This window comes from Marmota flaviventris, chromosome Y (assembly GCF_047511675.1).
Source record: "Marmota flaviventris isolate mMarFla1 chromosome Y, mMarFla1.hap1, whole genome shotgun sequence".
In the NCBI taxonomy this organism is placed as follows: domain Eukaryota; kingdom Metazoa; phylum Chordata; class Mammalia; order Rodentia; family Sciuridae; genus Marmota; species Marmota flaviventris.
This window is the reverse complement of record NC_092519.1, coordinates 15,448,156-15,466,571: the sequence shown is the minus strand read 5'-3', so window position 1 is coordinate 15,466,571 and position 18,416 is coordinate 15,448,156. Positions and strand designations below refer to the sequence as shown.

At 54.1% G+C, this 18,416-nt stretch overlaps 2 protein-coding genes across 4 annotated transcripts in view; one reads left to right on the top strand and one right to left on the bottom strand.

Moving 5' to 3' along the window:
• The window catches only part of LOC114106837 (pseudouridine-5'-phosphatase), a 58,350-nt gene extending 49,253 nt beyond the window's left edge, over positions 1-9,097 (bottom strand). The window contains exon 1 of the mRNA XM_071606995.1: positions 8,996-9,097. Coding sequence (XP_071463096.1) covers positions 8,996-9,071 — 76 coding nt within the window. The 5' untranslated portion in view covers positions 9,072-9,097. The remainder of the gene's footprint in view (positions 1-8,995) is intronic.
• The window catches only part of LOC139703511 (steryl-sulfatase-like), a 100,634-nt gene continuing 88,797 nt past the window's right edge, over positions 6,580-18,416 (top strand). Inside the window, exon 1 of one of the 3 annotated variants that reach the window (XM_071606994.1) lies at positions 6,580-6,677. The gene's annotated coding sequence lies outside the window, so the exon portion shown is untranslated. Of the gene's footprint in view, positions 6,678-7,736; positions 8,335-8,798; positions 9,027-18,416 lie in introns of those variants that run through there. The other 2 variants (XM_071606993.1, XM_071606992.1) reach the window with 2 other exon arrangements.

The window sequence follows — 18,416 nt, the reverse complement described above, 5'->3', positions numbered from 1 at the left end:
CTCGGCGTTAGCTCTGTCACAACAAGCACATGGGACAAACCCACCTACAGAGAGCAAAGTCTTACTTGGGCTCAGCTTTGGAGGTGCCAGTCCACGCTCAGAGGGTCTCTGATGGGGGGCGGGAGCAGGCCATGGCAGGGGACGGGGCAGAGCCGAGTGGTGCTCACCCTCACCGCCCGGCAGGAGGGTGAAGGGGGCCAGCAGCTGGGCTCCCAACCCTCAAGGGCATGACCCCTGTAGCCCAAGACCTCCGCGGGCTCCACAGGCTGGGGACCAAGCCCGCAGCTCTGGGCCCAGCAACCTGTGCACCAAATGCTCCCTCAGTGGCCACGTGGAACTGTTTATTCTTATTTTTTAAGGAAGGGCTAAAAGTGTCGACGCTATAGAAACTGGGGTGCACGGGGCAGGAGGACTACAGGTGCCCTCCAGGGCCTGGTGCCAGGGAAAGCTGTCCCAGAGATGTCACGAGACATGGGCACCACTCTGGGAAGTCAAGCCGTTACTTTGCTGGGCGACAATGTCCACCTTGGTTTGCGCAGCCCTGGGGCCAGGGAGGCCCTCAGCACAGCCCTGCAGCCCACCCAGAGGCCACTGGCCTGTGTCCTGCCAGGTCCCACGAGCAGGGCCACCTCCTGAAGACTACTGGGAAGCTGCCACCCCTTGTTGAACTGTGACGTTTGGACGGAACATGGACCTTTAAGACCCTCCAAGAGCAAAGGCCACAGGCGACCATCTGCAAACCCGGGGCGGCGCCGTGGCAGTGAGCTGGAGGACAGGGGAGCGGGGCTCTCTCCAGAGGTCCCTGCACAGCAAGGATCGAGGGGCCTGCCACCACCTCAGTCCTCCAGAAGGCCGCAGGCTCTGGGGATGCCCTCTAAACTCCTTCCAGAAGGTGGACCTTCCACAGGTGCAGGGAGTCCGAGGAGGAACCCACTCACTCCCTCTGTGGGAGTTCTCCAGGACAGACAGGAGCGTGCAGGCCCAGGAAACGCGCGTGTCCGCTCCGCCCCGGGCAGTGCCTTCCAACACGGGCGCTGCCCTCCTTTACTCCAGGGAGTGCTTTGAAGGAGGAGGACACCCCACACATAAAGCCCAGCAGCAGAGCCTGGCGGGAGCCATCCCTCAACACGACCTGGGGGGTGCACGTCACAGCTGTACACTCGTCACCACCTGGTCCTTTCCAGACCCCCGGGAGGGAAGTTAGGTCCCTTTAGACTATTCGTCTTGGTCAGCTATGGTCACTGTCACACACCTGAGAGAATTGACTCCTAAAGAGAAGAGGTTTGTTTCCACTCACAGTTTGGAGGTTTCCGTGCAGGACTGATGGGCTCGCAGCCCTCAGGAAACATCGCCACGCCCTGCCCTCAGAGCCAACCCAGACCCAGGGGCCCATGGGTGCCCCAGAGCAGCCCGCTGCACACCCTCCTGGCCACAGCCCCTCCTGCCTTCAACCCCGTGTTCTTGGCTTCCCTGGGTGACGGCTGTGCCCAGCGCTTAAGGTGGGGACTTCAAAGCGGGGACCACCCACCTGCACCATTCTCCCCGCATTACATTGCGTTTTTCCTAAGGGAGCCTCCCTCCGCCAACCATCACGGCACGCAAACCCCTTTCCCCCACGTAGAATGTCACTCTGTCCGCACTTTCTACCACACAAACTCGTTCTAGTATGTTCTATGGAAGACAGAATCCATTCTGCCCCTCCTCTTGCTCTCTGCCAGGGGACTATGGACGTTCCCCAGGGTCAGCTGTGCTCACCTTGTTGCTGCTGGCCCTGGACTGGGCCCCGGTGCTTTTCTGGGTCCTGTTTCCTTGCACTGGGCGACAGGTCTACAAACCAGGTGCTCACTGCTCCTCAGTGCCGTGAGCGGGCCTGGGCCGCCCTGCTGAACGCCAGCCTCGGGGCCAAACGCGCACCTGGGGGGGCCCCCAAGCCGGCCTTCCACAAGACACCAAGCACCAGCACCAGGATTGCTTCTCGGAACCTACGCTTTCCAAGGACAAGGCCAGGGCCACAGGCGTCCGGGTCTCATGGCAAATGGTCCTGCAGAGGCCGTGCTAGGAGACCCTCCCTCCCTCCCTCCCCCCCCAGCTCCCTCTGGGCTTCACACAGAGCTTCCTGCTCAGCCCTTCCTCCTCCTCCGGGGGCTGCAACGTCCCTTCCCTCTGCTCCCACACCCTCCCCAGCACAGCCCTGCGCTGACACAGCTCCAGACACTTCTCTGTCCCGTCTCCCACAGCCACCGCCATGTCGCCGAGGTCCTAATGGGGTCTGGGAACCCCAGCAGACTCACTCCGAGGCCCTCCAGCACCTGCCGATGCCGCGTGAACTGGCATGGGTGGCTGCATCGGGGCACAGGGCAGAGCGCTGGTCAAGTCTGGCAGAGCACCCGCAGGGAGCCGCTCACAAGCCCAGCTCCTCGGGGAGGCCGTCCACAGGGCCCACCCGCCAGCGGGGCTCTGCCTGGGGCAGCGCAGACCAGGGCATTCCCACCTCGGCACCCGCCAGCTGGGCAGTGCCAGTCTGCAGGGCAGGTGGGTGCGGGGTTCTCATGGAGAACACCTCCTCCTGCCTGCCGCCTGCGCAGGTGGGTGGTGCGTGGAGGGAGGCCTGCTGCTCATGTTGGCCTCGGGCTCCAGGCCCCAGATCAGCTGAGGGCCATCACCTGTGCCAATCTGCTCTCGCTGTACGGGCGCACCCCGCAGCGCTGGGGGTCACAGGAGCCGGGAGTGCTGGGGTGGGGTCCCGCGAACCCAGCAGCACTGGGGGGTGTCACACGTACCTGGCAGTGCTGGGGGGGGGGGTGGTCACGCGAACGCGGCAGTGCTGGGGGGGTGTCAAGCGAACCCAGCAGTGCTTGTGGGGGGTTGGGGGGTCACGCGAGCCAGGCAGTGCTTGGCGGGGGTCACTTGAACCCGGCAGTGCTGGGGGGGGGTCACGCGAACCCGACAGCCGCGGGAGGGGGTTAGGTACACCAGGCAGCCACGGGGGGTGGGGAGGAGAGTCACAGGGACCAGGCAGCCATGGGGAGAGTGGGGGTGTCATGTGAACCCAGCAGCCACAGGTGGGGGTCAGGCGAACTTGGTTTGCTCTCTTACCTATCTGGATGGCTGTCACCTGCAGCAGATTTTAAACAGATCACTGATTGCAGGAGAGCGTCACCGAGTCTAGCTCGCAGAACTAGGGGCAGAGAGTCTAGGGGTGCGAGGGCCCACCTCGGCGAGGACAGCAACGGCAACGCGGGACACCTGGTAACTCACAGGGAAGGAACACGGGACGGGAGGCCGAGGCGTCCTGCGCCCAAACCTGGCTGGAGCACCCCTGTAAAGCCCAGGGGAGGTCACGCTGCCCTGGGGGTGGTCTACGGCAGAGACGCAGGGGAGAGGACAGGGACAGTCTGTTTTAGTCAGCGACTTCACTGCTGTGACTGAAAGACCCGACCAGAACAACTGTAGAGAAAGAGAGGTGGACCTGGGGGCTCCACTCCTTGGGGGCTCCACTCCTCGGGGCCCAGGAGAGGCAGGACCCATGCAGAAGAGGTGGCGGAGGGAAGTAGGTCACATGAGGGTCACGGAGCAGAGAGGCCCTGCTGCCAGTCACAAAATATATGCCCCAGAGCCCCGCCCCCATGCCCGCCCCCTGCCGCCGTCCCACCTGCCTCCAGTTCCGCCCAGCTAATCCCCGTCGCGGGACTGACTCATGGTGGGCGAAGGCTCTCACAACCCACTCCTCCTCTGAACCTTTTTCCATTTCCTCGCACATGAGCTTCTGGGGGTCACTCACACCCACACCCTAACACTGTCCAAGAAGATTCTTGGTAGGAACCAAGGCGGCAATTTTAAACCACAAGAGCGTGGACCCAAATCCCTGCCCCCGCCCTGGGACCCAGGGGGACGAAGCTCATGGTGGACAGGTGCCACGTGTCAGGCACTGCTGATCAGCGACACCTGACGTGGGAGACGCCCCTTAAGCTGTGCTTCCCTCTGGCCGGACGCCAGGCTGCTGTCCCAGCTGCCGCAGCACTATGCCTGGCGCTGGGTCGGCCTTGGAGGGGAACGGGGGTGCCCCTGGTTCTGGAGACGGGGTCCAAGCCCAGGTGTCGGCAGACCTGGCGCTGGAGAGGCCTGCTCTCTGCTTTGCAGACGGCACCTCCTTGATGTGGGCTCCTAGGGCGGGCAGCTGGGGCCAATCAGCTCCAGGGCCTCTCCGAGAGGCCCAGAGGCCCACTGCAGAGGCTGGAGCCCTGGTGGCCTAGCCCCCCACCCCTTTCATGCGGCTGCACTGGGGACAGGTTCCAAGGCAGCAGTGACTCAGGCCACAGGTGAAGAGTCGGAGAGGTCACCTGGGAACCTAGAAAACACTGCCTTCAGCAGACATCTCTCAGGGGCTGGCTCTTGATGGCCACGGATCTCCATCTACCCCTGAGTAATGACACACAGGAACTGAGACTCGAAGCGCAGAAGCTGAAAAGAGCGAATCGGGGTCGAGAGCAGACCATCAGAAGGGTACAAGGAACCCACAGTCCCCTACCTACACGCAGCTTCTCCAGGAGAAAGGCAAAGTGACACCTGTCCCCAGACAGCAAACAAAGGCCATGAGCAGGGTGCCTGACTCTGCCCAGATCCCACCCCAGGGAGGAGGAGGAAGGGGGGGCGTGGTAAGGAAGCCCCCTCCCACCTGCAGCGCGGCAAGACGCTGTCCACCGCCAGCTGGACACGAGGCCCATCGGCCTGCAGAACCTGCAACTGAAACCGCAACCGGCTCCGTCACTCAGACAAGGGCAGCTGGGCTGCACACTCAACACGGACACACTGACAGACGGGGCTGCCCGGTCCAGGTCTGCGAGGAGACAGGACGCCCGGGGCTGAGGCCTCAGGTGCTCATGGGCCTCCTCCACGTGCTGAGGTTGCATAAGGGGAGTCTATTTTTGTCTTCAGGTCTGAGGACGTCTGTCCTGGGGTTTAAGGCAGGAGTCTGGGCCAAGTTAACAGGACACGGGACCCTGAGCCCGCTGACCTCCTGTCTGTGGGTGCCGGACCCACTGCCCACCGCTCAGCACACCAGTGACTGCCTGGGCACACGGCTCCCTGAGCACTCCAGGGACCCTGCCTCCAGGACCTGAGGGTGTCACCTGGGACCCATCAGAGGCGGTGCCATTCCCTAGAAAGAGGAAGCTGTGGGAGGGCGAGGGGTAGAGGACAGGCCTTGTCCCAGCACACGACGGTCAACCACAAATCCTCCTGTCACCCATCAAATCCTGCCATCTGGTACATCTGGGGGTGTGAACACCAAAACCAGAACACACATATTTTTACTTCCCCTCTCAGATTTATCATCTTGGTGTTTTCTGGAGCTACACGCGTGTGCACGCGCACGCACACACACACACACACAGTGTGATGCTGGGGATGAGACTCAGCACCTTGTATGGGGCAGATGTTCTACCACTGAGCTACACCCAGACCTTTCTGCCCATTCTTCAAGAATTCAAAAACACGTTTATTTCCTTGGTGACTCTCTAGGAAGTTTACATAACTACTGTGGGAGACTCCTAAAAACACCTTTCACATTTGTGTACACCAAAATGGCTCTTTCTGTGCCTTTTTACATCCACCTCCGCCTGGCCCTCCCACCTCAGCCTTCATCCAGAGGGGCTGCTGTCCCATAATCTGGGTCTGTGCTCTCCAGCCAGTAAGTGGCCAGTGACCCCTCAAAATGAGGCTAGCTCCCCAGCAGCTCAGGAGGCTGAGGCAGGAGGATCGCGAGGTCAAAGCCAGCCTCAGCAAAAGCGAAGCGCTAAGCAACTCAGTGAGACCCTGTCTCTAAATAAAATACAAAGTGGGGCTGGGGATGGGGCTCAGGGGTCGAGGGCCCCTGAATTCAATCTGCAGTACCCTCCCCACCAAAAAAGAAAAAAAAAAAACCACATCACTCTGAGATGTGTCGAGTGTAAAATACACAAATTTTGAGGACTTAGTATTAAAAACAAGTGTAACAAAACTCCAAGTTTCTTATACTAAGTGAGAACAATATTTTGGGGAACACTGAGTTAGACAAACACATCATCCAAATCAGAATTGTCTAAATCCTTCTGCTTGTTTGAAGCTGCTCAGAAAATCCCATGGCTTCACTGCATTCCTGAGACCCAGCCACTCCGGAAAGCAAGATCCCTCCACTTCTGAAGAAACCGGGATCTTTGGCTCTCGTCCCTACCCTGCTGCTGAGGGGCCCAGACACTTGGCCTCTTCCCTCAAAATCATGTCCCTCTTCTCTTTCTCTGATGGCATTGGCTATTATGTGAGTCACAGCCGATTCATCGCTACCTGTGTCAACAACCACCAAAAAAAACAAAAAAGATCCAGAAGTGCTTTTTCTGTTTAAAAGGACAATCAACAGCACAATAACACTCACTGTAAAGTGCCCGGGCGGGCGTCCTTGAGAATCTCGCTGAAGTCCTGCTGACTTCCTCATTCTTGCATTGCACAAGTTCCCCTAGAAACTGTTTTGGATTTCACTTCCCTGTGAACTGCACTATTGGGGCTACACGGGACAAAGCCGGCCTCCTGGGGAAGTGCATTCAAAACTCCAAAGACAAACAGACCCACGGAGAAAGGAGCCCTTAGAAATCCGGGATCCATTGTTATGCAAACAAGATATACAGCAGTCAGAATTAGAGGAGGTACGCTTTGGTCCTTGGGAAAGCTAAAAGGAGACTTGGGGAAGATAAGAGGGCAGAAAGTGGGGGAGGGTAACAGGGTTAGGTCTCTCTTTCCAAACATCAGGAATGCAACTCTCTGATCAGAAGAGAGGATCACCAGGGTAAGGGTGCTGATTGGCCTCTGAGAACCGGTCCAGCTCAGCTGTCAAGAGACCCTGGTCCATAACTCCATAACCACCCCCCACGAGCAATGCCACCCAAGTCACATCCATATGGCTCTATGTGAATCTAGGATCAAAATCAGGCATCAAGCTAATTTTACAAGTTGACTTTAATGAGAGATCTTGGTTTGCATTAAAATTCATGAGCCTCTTAGGACAGGTCACCTGGACCCTTCACTAGGGGGATAAGGAACGTATTCGACAATTAAACTTCTTGACCACTTGAGTAAGAAAATTCACATCTAGGAACTCTACTTAGGTATCCCAAACGCCTTCTGAAATGGAGTCATTTCAAACTGAGCACCTACAAGACACTGCTTGTTCCAATTAGGGACCTCTGTGGGGATTTCTTCAACCCTTTTGAAATTCAGCAATTTACATCTGTGTCCATAAAATGAAGAGACTAGTTGGTGTGTGTTAAAAAAAAAAAAAAAAATCAGTCTCATTACCACTGAATACTCAGCAGTATGAACAGAGACCAAGGTCACATTCAAACATGAAGATGAGCTAATTATCACACATATTTAGAAGCAAATCAATTCAGAATCCTTCTCTGCTAACTTCTGTACTGGCTGTGAGACCTTGGGCAAGTACTTTTAGGTGTCTTATAATTTGGAAATTGAATGTTCCCTATTGGTCCCCAATTGCACCAATGTCCAGAGGTGGGGCTTTTGGAAGCGACGGGATCCTGAGGGCTCTGATTTGTAATTTAATGACATTTTGGGGGAGGTGGTGGAAACTGTAGCGGGTGGGACCTGGTTGAAGGGTGTGGGTCCTTCAGGGTGTGCCCTTGGGGACTATATCTTTCTCCCCATCACTTCCTCTGTCTGCTTTCCAGTGGCCACAAGGTGAACAGGTCGGCTGCATCACGGTGTCCCTCCTCACCACAGGCCCGGGGCGGGGGAGACAGCCCACCACCGAGTGAAACCATGAGCCAGAACACATCTCTCCTCCTTGCAGCTTGTTTTTCTCAGTTGCTTTATCACAGGGACAGAGAGCTGACTTCACAGCTCTCTGAGCCTCAGACTTTGTTTTTGTTTTTAATTAGTCAAAGGCAAATACTTGCTCCTACCTAGCCGTGTTGTGAGATCAGCAATCAGCTATGCACACGCAGAGGTCGGCCGTGGAAGGGCAGTGTGTGGGATGTTGACTCATCTGCAGGTCTGGTGTGCATGTGAGCGTGGGACACGGAGCCAGGCTCACTCTGTTGGTTCTGCTGAGGTTGGGGGTCGAGTTCCTGTCTGCAGTTATCTACCTGGTGTTGTCTTTGAACTCTCCCTGGCTTCCTCCAGGCCAGCGAACTGTCCACGACCTGCACTGACCGGGGTACACCATCCAGGATCTGTTGGGCCTCAGATCCGCAGAGCGGCACTGCTCACACTTGCAGGCGCTTGGGTTCAAACGCAGAGTCCCACGGGGCAGGTGTGGGCTGGGGCACCAGCCCCTGCACTTCCCAGGTAATGCCCTGGCTGCTGGCTGGCCAGGCTGGGCGGCCAGGCCACTTGGCAGGGCTTCCCCACCTCTGCACCAACGGGGACACCTGGGGATGGATAAGTCCTTGTCATGGCTTGCTTCTGAGCTGTCTTGTGCAATGGGCTGGAGTCCACTAGGTGCAGGTAACCCCACCTCCCTGCTCCAGCTGGGACATTCAAAAATGCCTCGGATGGTGACCAGGTCCCCAGGGGGACGAGGCGGCCGGGGTGAGAAGCCACACCTTGCGGGGCGCGACAATCAAGGTGCGCTCACCTCGGCCGGCGGCCCGGGGGCAGGTACCCTCCGCGCCCCTTTGCAGTGGGGGACACTGAGGCTGGGCGCGGGGCGGGTGGCACACCGGCCGGGGGTCCCCAGGGACGGCGCCCCACGTGCTCGGGCCCCGCCGGAAGCGGGCGCTGGGGCCGCGGAGACGCGGCCGCGACGCGCACCCGGCAGCCTGGTCATGGGACCGCGGGCTCCGGCCGCCGCCCGACTTCGGGGACGGCCCGGGGCGGAGCGCGCGGAAGCCCGAGGGTCCCGGCCCGGACGCCGCCGCCGCCGCCGCCGCCGCGCCGCGGGTCCCCAGCCCTGAAACTCCCCGTCCCGCCCCGACTCGGCCGGCGGCCCTCGCCGGACGCTACCCACCCAGAAGCAGGCCGTCCATGTCAAAGATGAGGTGGGTGACGGGCCGCGGCGGGGACGCGGGCGCGGGCGCTGCCATCTCTGCCGGGGAGGGGGCGGGGAAGAGCGGCGCGCGCCCGGCGTCCCCGCGCACGCGCCGCAGCCTCGCTGCGCATGCGCACTGCCTGCCTGCCGCCCGTCGGCCGCGGGCCTCTGGCGCCCCCCGCGCACGCGCGCTCTCGGGCGGACTCGCGCGGCTCCGCGCACGCGCGCTGCGTGCCCGGGCCTCTGCAGCTTCGGCGGCCGCCGCCGTCGCCCAGCACAAAAGCGGCGCGGGAGAGGGGCAGGTGTTCACCGGTTTCCAGAAACTGGCTGAGCCTCGCAGCCTCAGGCCGCGCAGAGGCGAGTCAAGGAGGACTTGGAAAGGGAGTCAAGGAGGGGGCAGGCAGGGGTCAGGGGATTGGGCAAGGGGCCGGCAAAGGTGCTCCGAGTGCCACCGCCGCCCGCCACCGATTGCACACAAATGGCCTTGCCCACGGCCACCCGTAGCGGGTCGGTCCGAGCCCCCAGGAGCCGACTCCGGGTCACTGGGCCAGGCTCCCTCTCGGGTTTGGCCGCCGGCTTCCCTGCAGGGCCCGGAGCGGGGCCCGCGGCGCATGCGCAGTGGAGCATCCGCCTCTCTCTGAGCTGCACTAAGCAACTCAGCGAGACCCTGTCTCTAAATAAAAGGTGCAAAGTAGGGCTGGGGATGGGGCTTGGTGGTCAGGTGCCCCTGAGTTCAATCCCTGGTTCCAAAAAAAAAAAAAGAAATGCATGTGCCAATCCTCAGAGCAGTGTGCATTGTCCAGGGGGAAGCTGGGCAGAATCCAGAGAGTAAAGGAGGATCCTGAAATGATAGAAAATGATTAAAAAATAATATGCTGCAGCTGTTCCTGTCTTAGGGCTTTTTGCCTGCCTTTTCGCCCCCTTTTCCAATGTTTCAGGGTGCAACCTGAAAAGCTTGTCCCAGCCCCCCAACTTCAGAAATTACCTTCTGGTTACCATTTTTACATCTTCTCATCCATGAGGGTGCCAAATGAGCAAGAGGCAAGGGAATCCCTTGGTACTAAGGAATAGTATGTGGTCGACAAAATTACATTTTACAATCTATAGCCGCTTTCCACCATGTAATGCAGTCGCAATTTCCCTCTGAGGATGCTGGGAAGACAAGGGATTGTAACCCAAATGCAGTCATTCATGGATTCTGCATGAATTTACTATGGCTATTATAACAAAGTCCTACAAATTAAGGGATCTGAACCACAGAAATGTGTTGTCAGTTCTTATGAGAGCCCGGAATCCTAACTCAAGGTGATTTCAGGGTTATTTCCTTCTAAGTGCTGTTGGCAAAGGGTCTATTCCAGGTCTCTCTCCTTGGCTTATGTGTGGTTGTTATTTCCTGTATCTTGTAGTATCCTATTCCCTCTGTGAGTCTCTGTGTCCAAATTTTCTCCTTTTCTAAGAACACCTGTCATATTGGGTTAAAGTCTACCCAAATGATCACATTGCAACACCGTTATCTCTGTAAAGACTCTGCTTTCAAATAAGGTCACTTTTTCATGTATTGAGGGTGAGGAATCCAACATATCTTTGGGGGAGATACAGCTCAATCCACAGCAAACTCACTGCAGAAATATCGGTGGGATGCCAGGCGCGGTGGTGCATGCCTGTAATCCCACTGGCTTGGGAGGCTGAGGCAGGAGGATTGCATATTCAAAGCCAGCCTCAGCAAAAGCAAGGCACTAAGCAACTCAGTGAGACCCTGTCTCTAAATAAAATGCAAAGTAGGGCTGGGGATGGGGCTTGGTGGTCAGGTGCCCCTGAGTTCAATCCCTGGGACCAAAATAAAATAAAAAATGCTGGGTTTACTACCAATACTCAATAGCTGGAGTCTTTAGAGTTCTCCTCAATTTCCTTCCATTCTCTGGAATGGAAAAAAAAATGGATATTCAGATGAGAAAGTTATTTTTGTTTGTTTTGGTCACATCACGACATTCTTGTTTGTTAGGTCTTTTTTTTTTAAGTTTGTTTTAAAAACTTAAAACAAAAATCAGAAGGCTAGCTTACGTGTCATAATTGATCCCTAGGTCAGGGGTAGTTTACTCCTAGCAGTGAGCTGAGGGGTTTGCCTGTCTTTTGAAGCCTCCTAGAGATGTGCTACAAAAATAAGCCAACGTTTAGAAGAAGAGGTCGAGGGTGTCAGACTTCCAAGGACTTGAGATACTTGGGAGGGTCACGCTTGCTCGATTTCGTGTACAGCAGCTCCGGGCAGGAATCGCGGGAGGCGATTTCTGTGAACCGCAGTTGCCGCGGCAGAGCCTCTTGTGAACTGCAGAGGAGAACATCAGAGAAATGCGTGGCCTTCATCTTTATTGTTCCCCAGACGTGAAGACGTGGTGCATGTCATTGTGTTTTTTAGGAGTATATCTTTCTATTCATCTTTATACTCTCAGAAGCTAGCACACTGTTGTTTTAAAGGCTCATTTTCCACATTCTTCTGAAACATCCCTTGCATGCATAAGACGGAAGACAAGCTCTTGAAAATGGAATCAACCGCAGGGTGCAGTGGTTTATGCCTGCAATCCCAGCTGCTCTGGAGGCTGAGGCAGGAGAATGACAAGTTGGAGGCTAGCCTCCGCAACTTGGCAAGGCCCTGAGCAACTCAATAAGAGCCTGTGTCTAAATATCATATAAAAAGGGCTGAGGATGTAACTCAGTGGTTTAGTGCCCCTGGGTTCCATCCCCAGTACCCCCCCCCCCCGACAAAAAAAATTAAAATAATCCAGTATGATGATGAATGCTTCTCTATCACAAGCTAGATTGGGGTGATAGGTCTTGTACACAATACTTTAGCTCCTTTATGACCCTCCTAACAGCCAAACATGGACGGCGCCTATGCAGAGGTAGGAAATTGGTTTCCTTCTGTGAATTACAGTTTATGTTGGCAAAATCATCTTTTCCTCATGGGACACGGGGGCTTGCTGCTAAGTGATCCTTGGATGCCGTCCTGGCCTTAAGTTCACCTGGGAGGAGCCCGTGTGATGCAGGAGGAAGCTCCTCTCCCAGGGTGCTGGACACTTCCCAGTGGGGAGCCCCAGGTCCCCATCAGCCACAGGATCACCAGGGGGAACACAAGACCCTCTCCAGGGTGCTGGGTGGAGAAGCTGGGCTGTTCGGGAGGTTGGATGCATTCAGTACACTTGGCCTTACAAAGAGTTTCACCTCATGAACGGGTTTATCGGGACGGGATCCGAGTGCAAGTTGGGAAAGGTCTGCGTCTGCCTGGCGCCTTGGAGAGGGAGGTTGTGAGCTCCCGGCCCAGGAAGGATGCAGGCGGGAGACCTCGGACCAGCAAGCTCCCCTTTACTCTGCAGAGAAGCTGATCCATCGGGCACGGGAGGGCTCCTTTTCTGGGTAGGAAGATGGCCCCCGGGTGACAGAAGGAGTTTGGGATTTAGGGTTTACGAGGACGGTGAATTAGTCACTGGAGTCTGCGGACATGTGTTTGGACAGTCGGGTTGAGCCAGATGGATCTTAGCTCAGGAAAGCTGTTGGAAAAACTTTGAAACTTGTTGTCACTGTGAAAAACTCAGAACTGGGTTCATGCACCATCTTATCTCTGGGACCCACTGTTTCCTAGAAGTCTACTGTTTGCTTTCCTCCCTCCAGGACACATCTGCAATGGGCAAGGGTCAAAGGCCACGGTCCACCCGGGGTGGGTAGGGGGGTCAGTATCGCCTGGGGATCTGTCTTGTAGAAATAGACTTTTCCGCAGCCCATCAGAGGTCGTCCTCCTTGGCTGGTTTCACCACGTGAGTACAATCTGTGTTCAGGAAACAGGTGAGGTCTGCCCCCCTGCACTGGGGGACATCGAAAGTGCTCCCCAAACTGACGTCCTCCAGAGCTGTCTAGAAATACAGCATCCCAGCACACACACCCCACCCCACTCAACGCCCGCCCTCCCGCTACACCAGGGGGTCTGCTGTGGCGTGGACCGCCCTCCAGGGGCACACCGGAGGGAACGGAATTTTCCGAATTATTTTGTTGTGGCATGTACGAATGTGTCACAACGAACGCCACTATTACGTATAATTATGAAGCATTCGTGAATTTTTTTTTTTTTTTTTTTTTATAAAAAGAAATATTCGAAACGGCCTGTGCTGAGAGTCCAAGATTAAAGAACCATTCGTTGCTCGAGGGAAAAATGGTCTCCTTATTTCAGAAATTGCGTAGACGTAGCCACAAGCTCTCAAGTGGCTGGGAGTAACCACGTGTCATTCATCTCTTGTTCCGTCAACCATCCTGCAAAGTAGGCAATGCAACATTTCTTCTAGAAATAAGGACAAGGAGCTTCAGAGAAGTTCTGGTTGGACGTCCTTGTCCCCAGCTTGCTCATGTCAGCCTGGGCAGCCTTGGATAAGGCTCCGTCCGTCTGCAATCCACAAGCCACACGCTCATTACACAACTCCCATTCCTGTGGCCAGAGACTGTCTTCAGATTTCCCAGACTTGCCAACAGGGACCTTCATGCACCATCTCTAGCTATTAATGTCCCACTGAATTGGATCCCTCAAACACCCTTTAGAAATGCCAGATGAGCGGGGTGCAGTGACACACACCTGTGATCCCAGGGACTCTGGAGGCTGAGGCAGGAGGATTGGAAGTTGGAGGCCAGTCTCAGCAACTTAGTGGAGGCCCTAAGCAACTAACACTTAGGCTTCCTTTTGATTTTCAAATCCCGTCTCCCCCCCACCAGATATCTTGAAGCAATCAATTTCTAAGAACTTGGGATGTGGGCAAGGAACAGGAACATCAAACACACGGAAATCACAGAGTAAAATTCACAGATTCTCAATCTTTTGGAGGCCCTCAGATAGTTGAAATCTTGAGAATATTAAGGGTAATGGGATGTGGGCGTGTATACGTGTGTATGTGTAGACACAGTCACGTGCACATTTATTTTAGAAGTTCATAATCGACTGATGTGAGGACGTTGAGAGACCTGAAGGGTAATTTAGATATGTTTAATCACGTGCAAATACCATGTTACGTGTTATATGAAATTTGTTATATAATATATAAAAAGTAACGTGTCTGCTTTTAAGAAAATTAAGAAAAATATTGTATGCAGATTAAACGTATTTAATTTATATATGGTGTGTATTTACACATACTATATATGTTAGTTATATGTACATTATATGTCATATGCTAAATACACATAGATATTAAATAGATATGTATAAGTATATAAATATATGTTATATATTAATGCTCATTTATGTGGCATATATATTTTGTATATATTTATATATACATTTAATATATATCATGTATTTATATATAAATATATGCACCACATACCAGATTCATATGTTCCTCAATTATAATGGGATTATATCTTTAGTCAATTGAATATGTCTTTAGTTGGAAATATATCTACTGCATTTATCCCACCAAATGATCCCAGCCTATTTTTGAGGGGGTATCAGGGATTGAATCCAAGGGGTGCTTCACCCCTGAGCCATATTGCCAGACCTCTTTTTGCAGGGTGGGGAGGTGGTAACCAGGGATTGAACCCAGGAGCACTGGACCATTGAGCCCCATCCCCAGCCCTATTTTGTATTTTATTTAGAGACAGGGTCTCCCTGAGTTGCTTAGGGCCTCACAGTTGCTTTGAATTTACGATCCTCGTGCCTCAGCCTCCCGAGCCACTGGGATTACAGGTGTGCACCACCCTGCCTGGCTCATAGCTTTTTATTTTTAATTTTGAGACAAGATCTCACTAAGTTGCTTAGGGCCTTGCTGGTTGCTGAGGCTGGCCTCCAACTTACGATCCTCCTGCCTCAGCCTCCCGAGCTGTCAGAATCTCGCACAACATATCACTAGCCCAGGAATAAGATCCAATCCAGTTTTTGGGGTACAGTTCTACTGAATGTCTATCAAGTTCACATCATTGTACAGTAAAAAAATAAATTAAAATAAAATAAGAAAACACTCCAAGCATCCCAAGTCAGGGTCCCCTTGGATAGAGACACACGTGGGTGGTTACATAAGAGACTTAAAACCTTGCATCTAAGGTACTAAGGTACGTGTGTGCCTCTCTATATTTAAGTTAATACTGATTGCATGGGTTGTATAATAGGTAAAGTTGTATAACAGGCGAAAGAAGTAGAAGGCTCTCACAGGTACAATGTGTGCCTTCTTGCTGTTTGGTGGGCACATTTCATAGGCTCTGGTTGTTGAGGGCCGTGGTATTCATGTATAAAGAATAGCGTTTAAGAAGCCTATATTTCAGCTCCATTTCCTGGGGCTATTGAAACGACTCTGGAAAACCGTAGAGGCCATCAATTTCCCGGGCTCCTTCCTCCCGGAGTCCGACTGGAAGGCTATTTAAAGAAAGGTAATTTACGAGGACTTAGTTTTTTTGCTTTAATAATAAAGCTATAACTTCCAACGGCAGAAGGCAATACATCAGGGGGAGAACCATGATCAGGCCCATGTAGAAGCCCAGGAACGGAACGATAATTAAAACTCACAGTAACCCCAAACCACCGAGAGGACTCACAATTCTCCGTCTTGCTTATCTGATGGGCCCTCTCCCATGTCACTAGTAATGGTGGAAGCCGGATTCTGGGAGGGAGGGGGTTTCCCTTGGGTCCCCCCCCCCCTCCCAGTGCGACCTTGTCACCTTCATTTCAGTAGCTAAGGAGGGTCCTCAGGCCACGGACAGGACACTGAGAAGCCGTGTTAGCTTTCTGTTACTATAACAAATGCCCACGGTAATCAACTTATAAAGACAAAAGGTCCATTTGGGCTCCCGGTTTCTGAGCTTTGATCGTGCATTTCTAGGGGCACCAAGCGAACAGAGCCTCTCTGCTGTCTGACTTGGTACCGGTGAAGGTCGGAATGAGCCAGCATAGAGTGCATTTCCAGCACCCGTCCAACAAGGGCATGATCAGAGGACCTCCCAGAGCCGCTGGGAACCAGTGCGGAGGAAGGTTTGCCTTAGGATAGACCTTTGTTTCACAGAAACTCTTGGGAGGTGGACTATGGCAGCCCCCACCTGTGATCCCAGCAACCGTAGAGGCTGAGGCAGGAGGATCCCAAGTTTGAGGCCAGCCTGGATAACCTAGGGAGACCGTTGTCTCCAAATAAATAAAAAAAAAAAAAAGAGGTAGGGGTTGGCTTGGTGCTTGCTTAATGAGGCCACGGCTTCAATGCCTATTCCAAAAAGAAAACAAAAATAGTAATAATAAAAGCGTCCTTGGGAGGAGGAAGCAGGGTGGCCTCCAACAGAGAAGGAGAGGAGAGAGATGAGAATCCTGGACCATGCTGGCGGCTCTGGAGGCTGAGGCAGGAGGATGGAGAGTTCCAAGCCAGCCTCCGCCAAAGCGAGGCCCTGAGCCACTCAGGGAGACCCTGTCTCTCAATAAAATGCAAAATAGGGCTGGGGACGGGGCTCAGGGGTCGAGGGACCTGAGTTTAATCCCTGGTACAAAAAAATAAATAAATAAAAGAATGGAAAATAGGTCAACGCCAGCCGCGTTACGTCACACAGAGTCATTCCCGGTGAGCCCTGTTTGGTTGCTGGAAGCAGAGTTAGGAAAACAGAGGCTGAGCGTGCCCCTCGTTTTCTTCTTCATTTCCTAAATGGGGGGAGTGGGAAATGACATGAAAGAGAAGCCCTGCAGGTTACTGTGTGAGGTGTGGGTTTGGAGGCTCCCTGGGGATTTCGTCAGGGTCACCAGGGCACCTCCCTGCTCTGCACCCACAAAGGAAGCTTCCTGACCTCCCGGGCCATTGCCTCACCTGGGTGTGTCCACAAGAGAATGAATTCCTCGGGGCTCTTTGGACTGCGTCCCGGGGAACTCTCTTGGGTGCCTCCGAGACTCTGAACAGATCATCGGGAGCAGCCACCGCAATGCTTCCGCACAGAGGACAAGCGGGGACCCGGTGCCCACCCCTCGTCACACCTCTGGTGCACACTCAGTGTTTTCTTGCAAGAAATGCAAAGTGCAGCGTGTTCAGGAGACGCTCTCGGGGACCTCGTGTGCGTCCCCACTTCCCCCAAGGTCCCCAGAGTCCGTGGGTGAATTCGGATGGCAGGGAAGGACTCAGAGGTGACAGCAAAGCCCCCCCCCCCCACCCAGGGGACCGCAGGTCAGGAAGCGCACCTTATCTCTGACTGACATCTGAGGCACGTGGGGCGTGAGGCCAGGCAGGGACACGCAGGCAGCCACATAACTTCTCCATGATGGATGGGTCCGTGACCCGGCGATGACTTCTGCACCAGGGATGGCCTGATAAAACGGCCAGGGCCGTCGAGTGGATCTTCACACGTCGGGGAGCTCCTGGCCGGGCGCTGTCCCAGGCGATAATGTGACAATCTGCCCCGAGGATCCTGAGAGCGCAGGTCCAGAACTCGGGGAGCAGCCGTGTCTGAAGCCAGGCGTCCGCGGGTGAGTTGGATGGCTGTCACGCTGTCACCATCGTCGGCCTCTGTGCCAGGGAGATATTGAGATAGGACAGAGAAAAAAAAATCAGGGCGTCTGGGCTACTTACCTCCCTGTACTGCGTCCAAAGGAGCCTCGGGGCTTTGATTTCTTTGGCTCCTATATTTGTATTATAGCTTCTATAAAGAAAAAACAAGTTAATTAACCTGATGTATCTAGCGTTAGGACCACAGCCTCCAAACGGGATGCAACGTGTATAAATGTGTGTCATGCAAGACTGATGTTACTCTGAGATTGTCATTGGTTGCTATTTTGGTAGGAAAAAAAAAAGGATCGTGAATGGGAATTAATAGTACTTCTGCTTCTTTTTATTTTTTTCTTTCCGCTTTGTAAGTTTTTCTTAAATGTTAAAGATGTCAGCTGGGCGCGGTGGTACAGGCCTGGCATCCCATTGGCTCGGGAGGCTGAGGCAGGAGGATGGAGAGGTCAAAGCCAGCCTCAACAACAGAGAGGCCCTAAGCAACTCAGGGAGACCCTGTCTCTAAAAAAAATACCAAAAAGGGCTGGGGATGGGGCTCAGGGGTTGAGCGTCCCTGGGTTCAATCCCCAGTACCAAAAAAATTTAAAGATGCAGATTCCAAACTTATTGTGGACACCGTGAACCTGTATCCTAAAGAAACATGAAAAAGAACAGACCTTTGTCCTTGATTAAGAGGCGTGCACAGAAATTGCTGGGTGTAAGCCCAGGCCCACGGAGACGCGTGTTTGTGATCACGCTGTGCTGCATTCCTTGTAGAATGTGGTCTCTGTTTCTGATCGTCATCGCATTGTGTAGGTCTGCGTTTCCCTGTTCTTTCGATCATCTCTGTTAAAGGACTCAGTTTGCTGAGGAATGAGTATGAGGCTTAGAAATTTGTCCGTTTTCTGAAAATTTGTACGAATTCCGTTAAG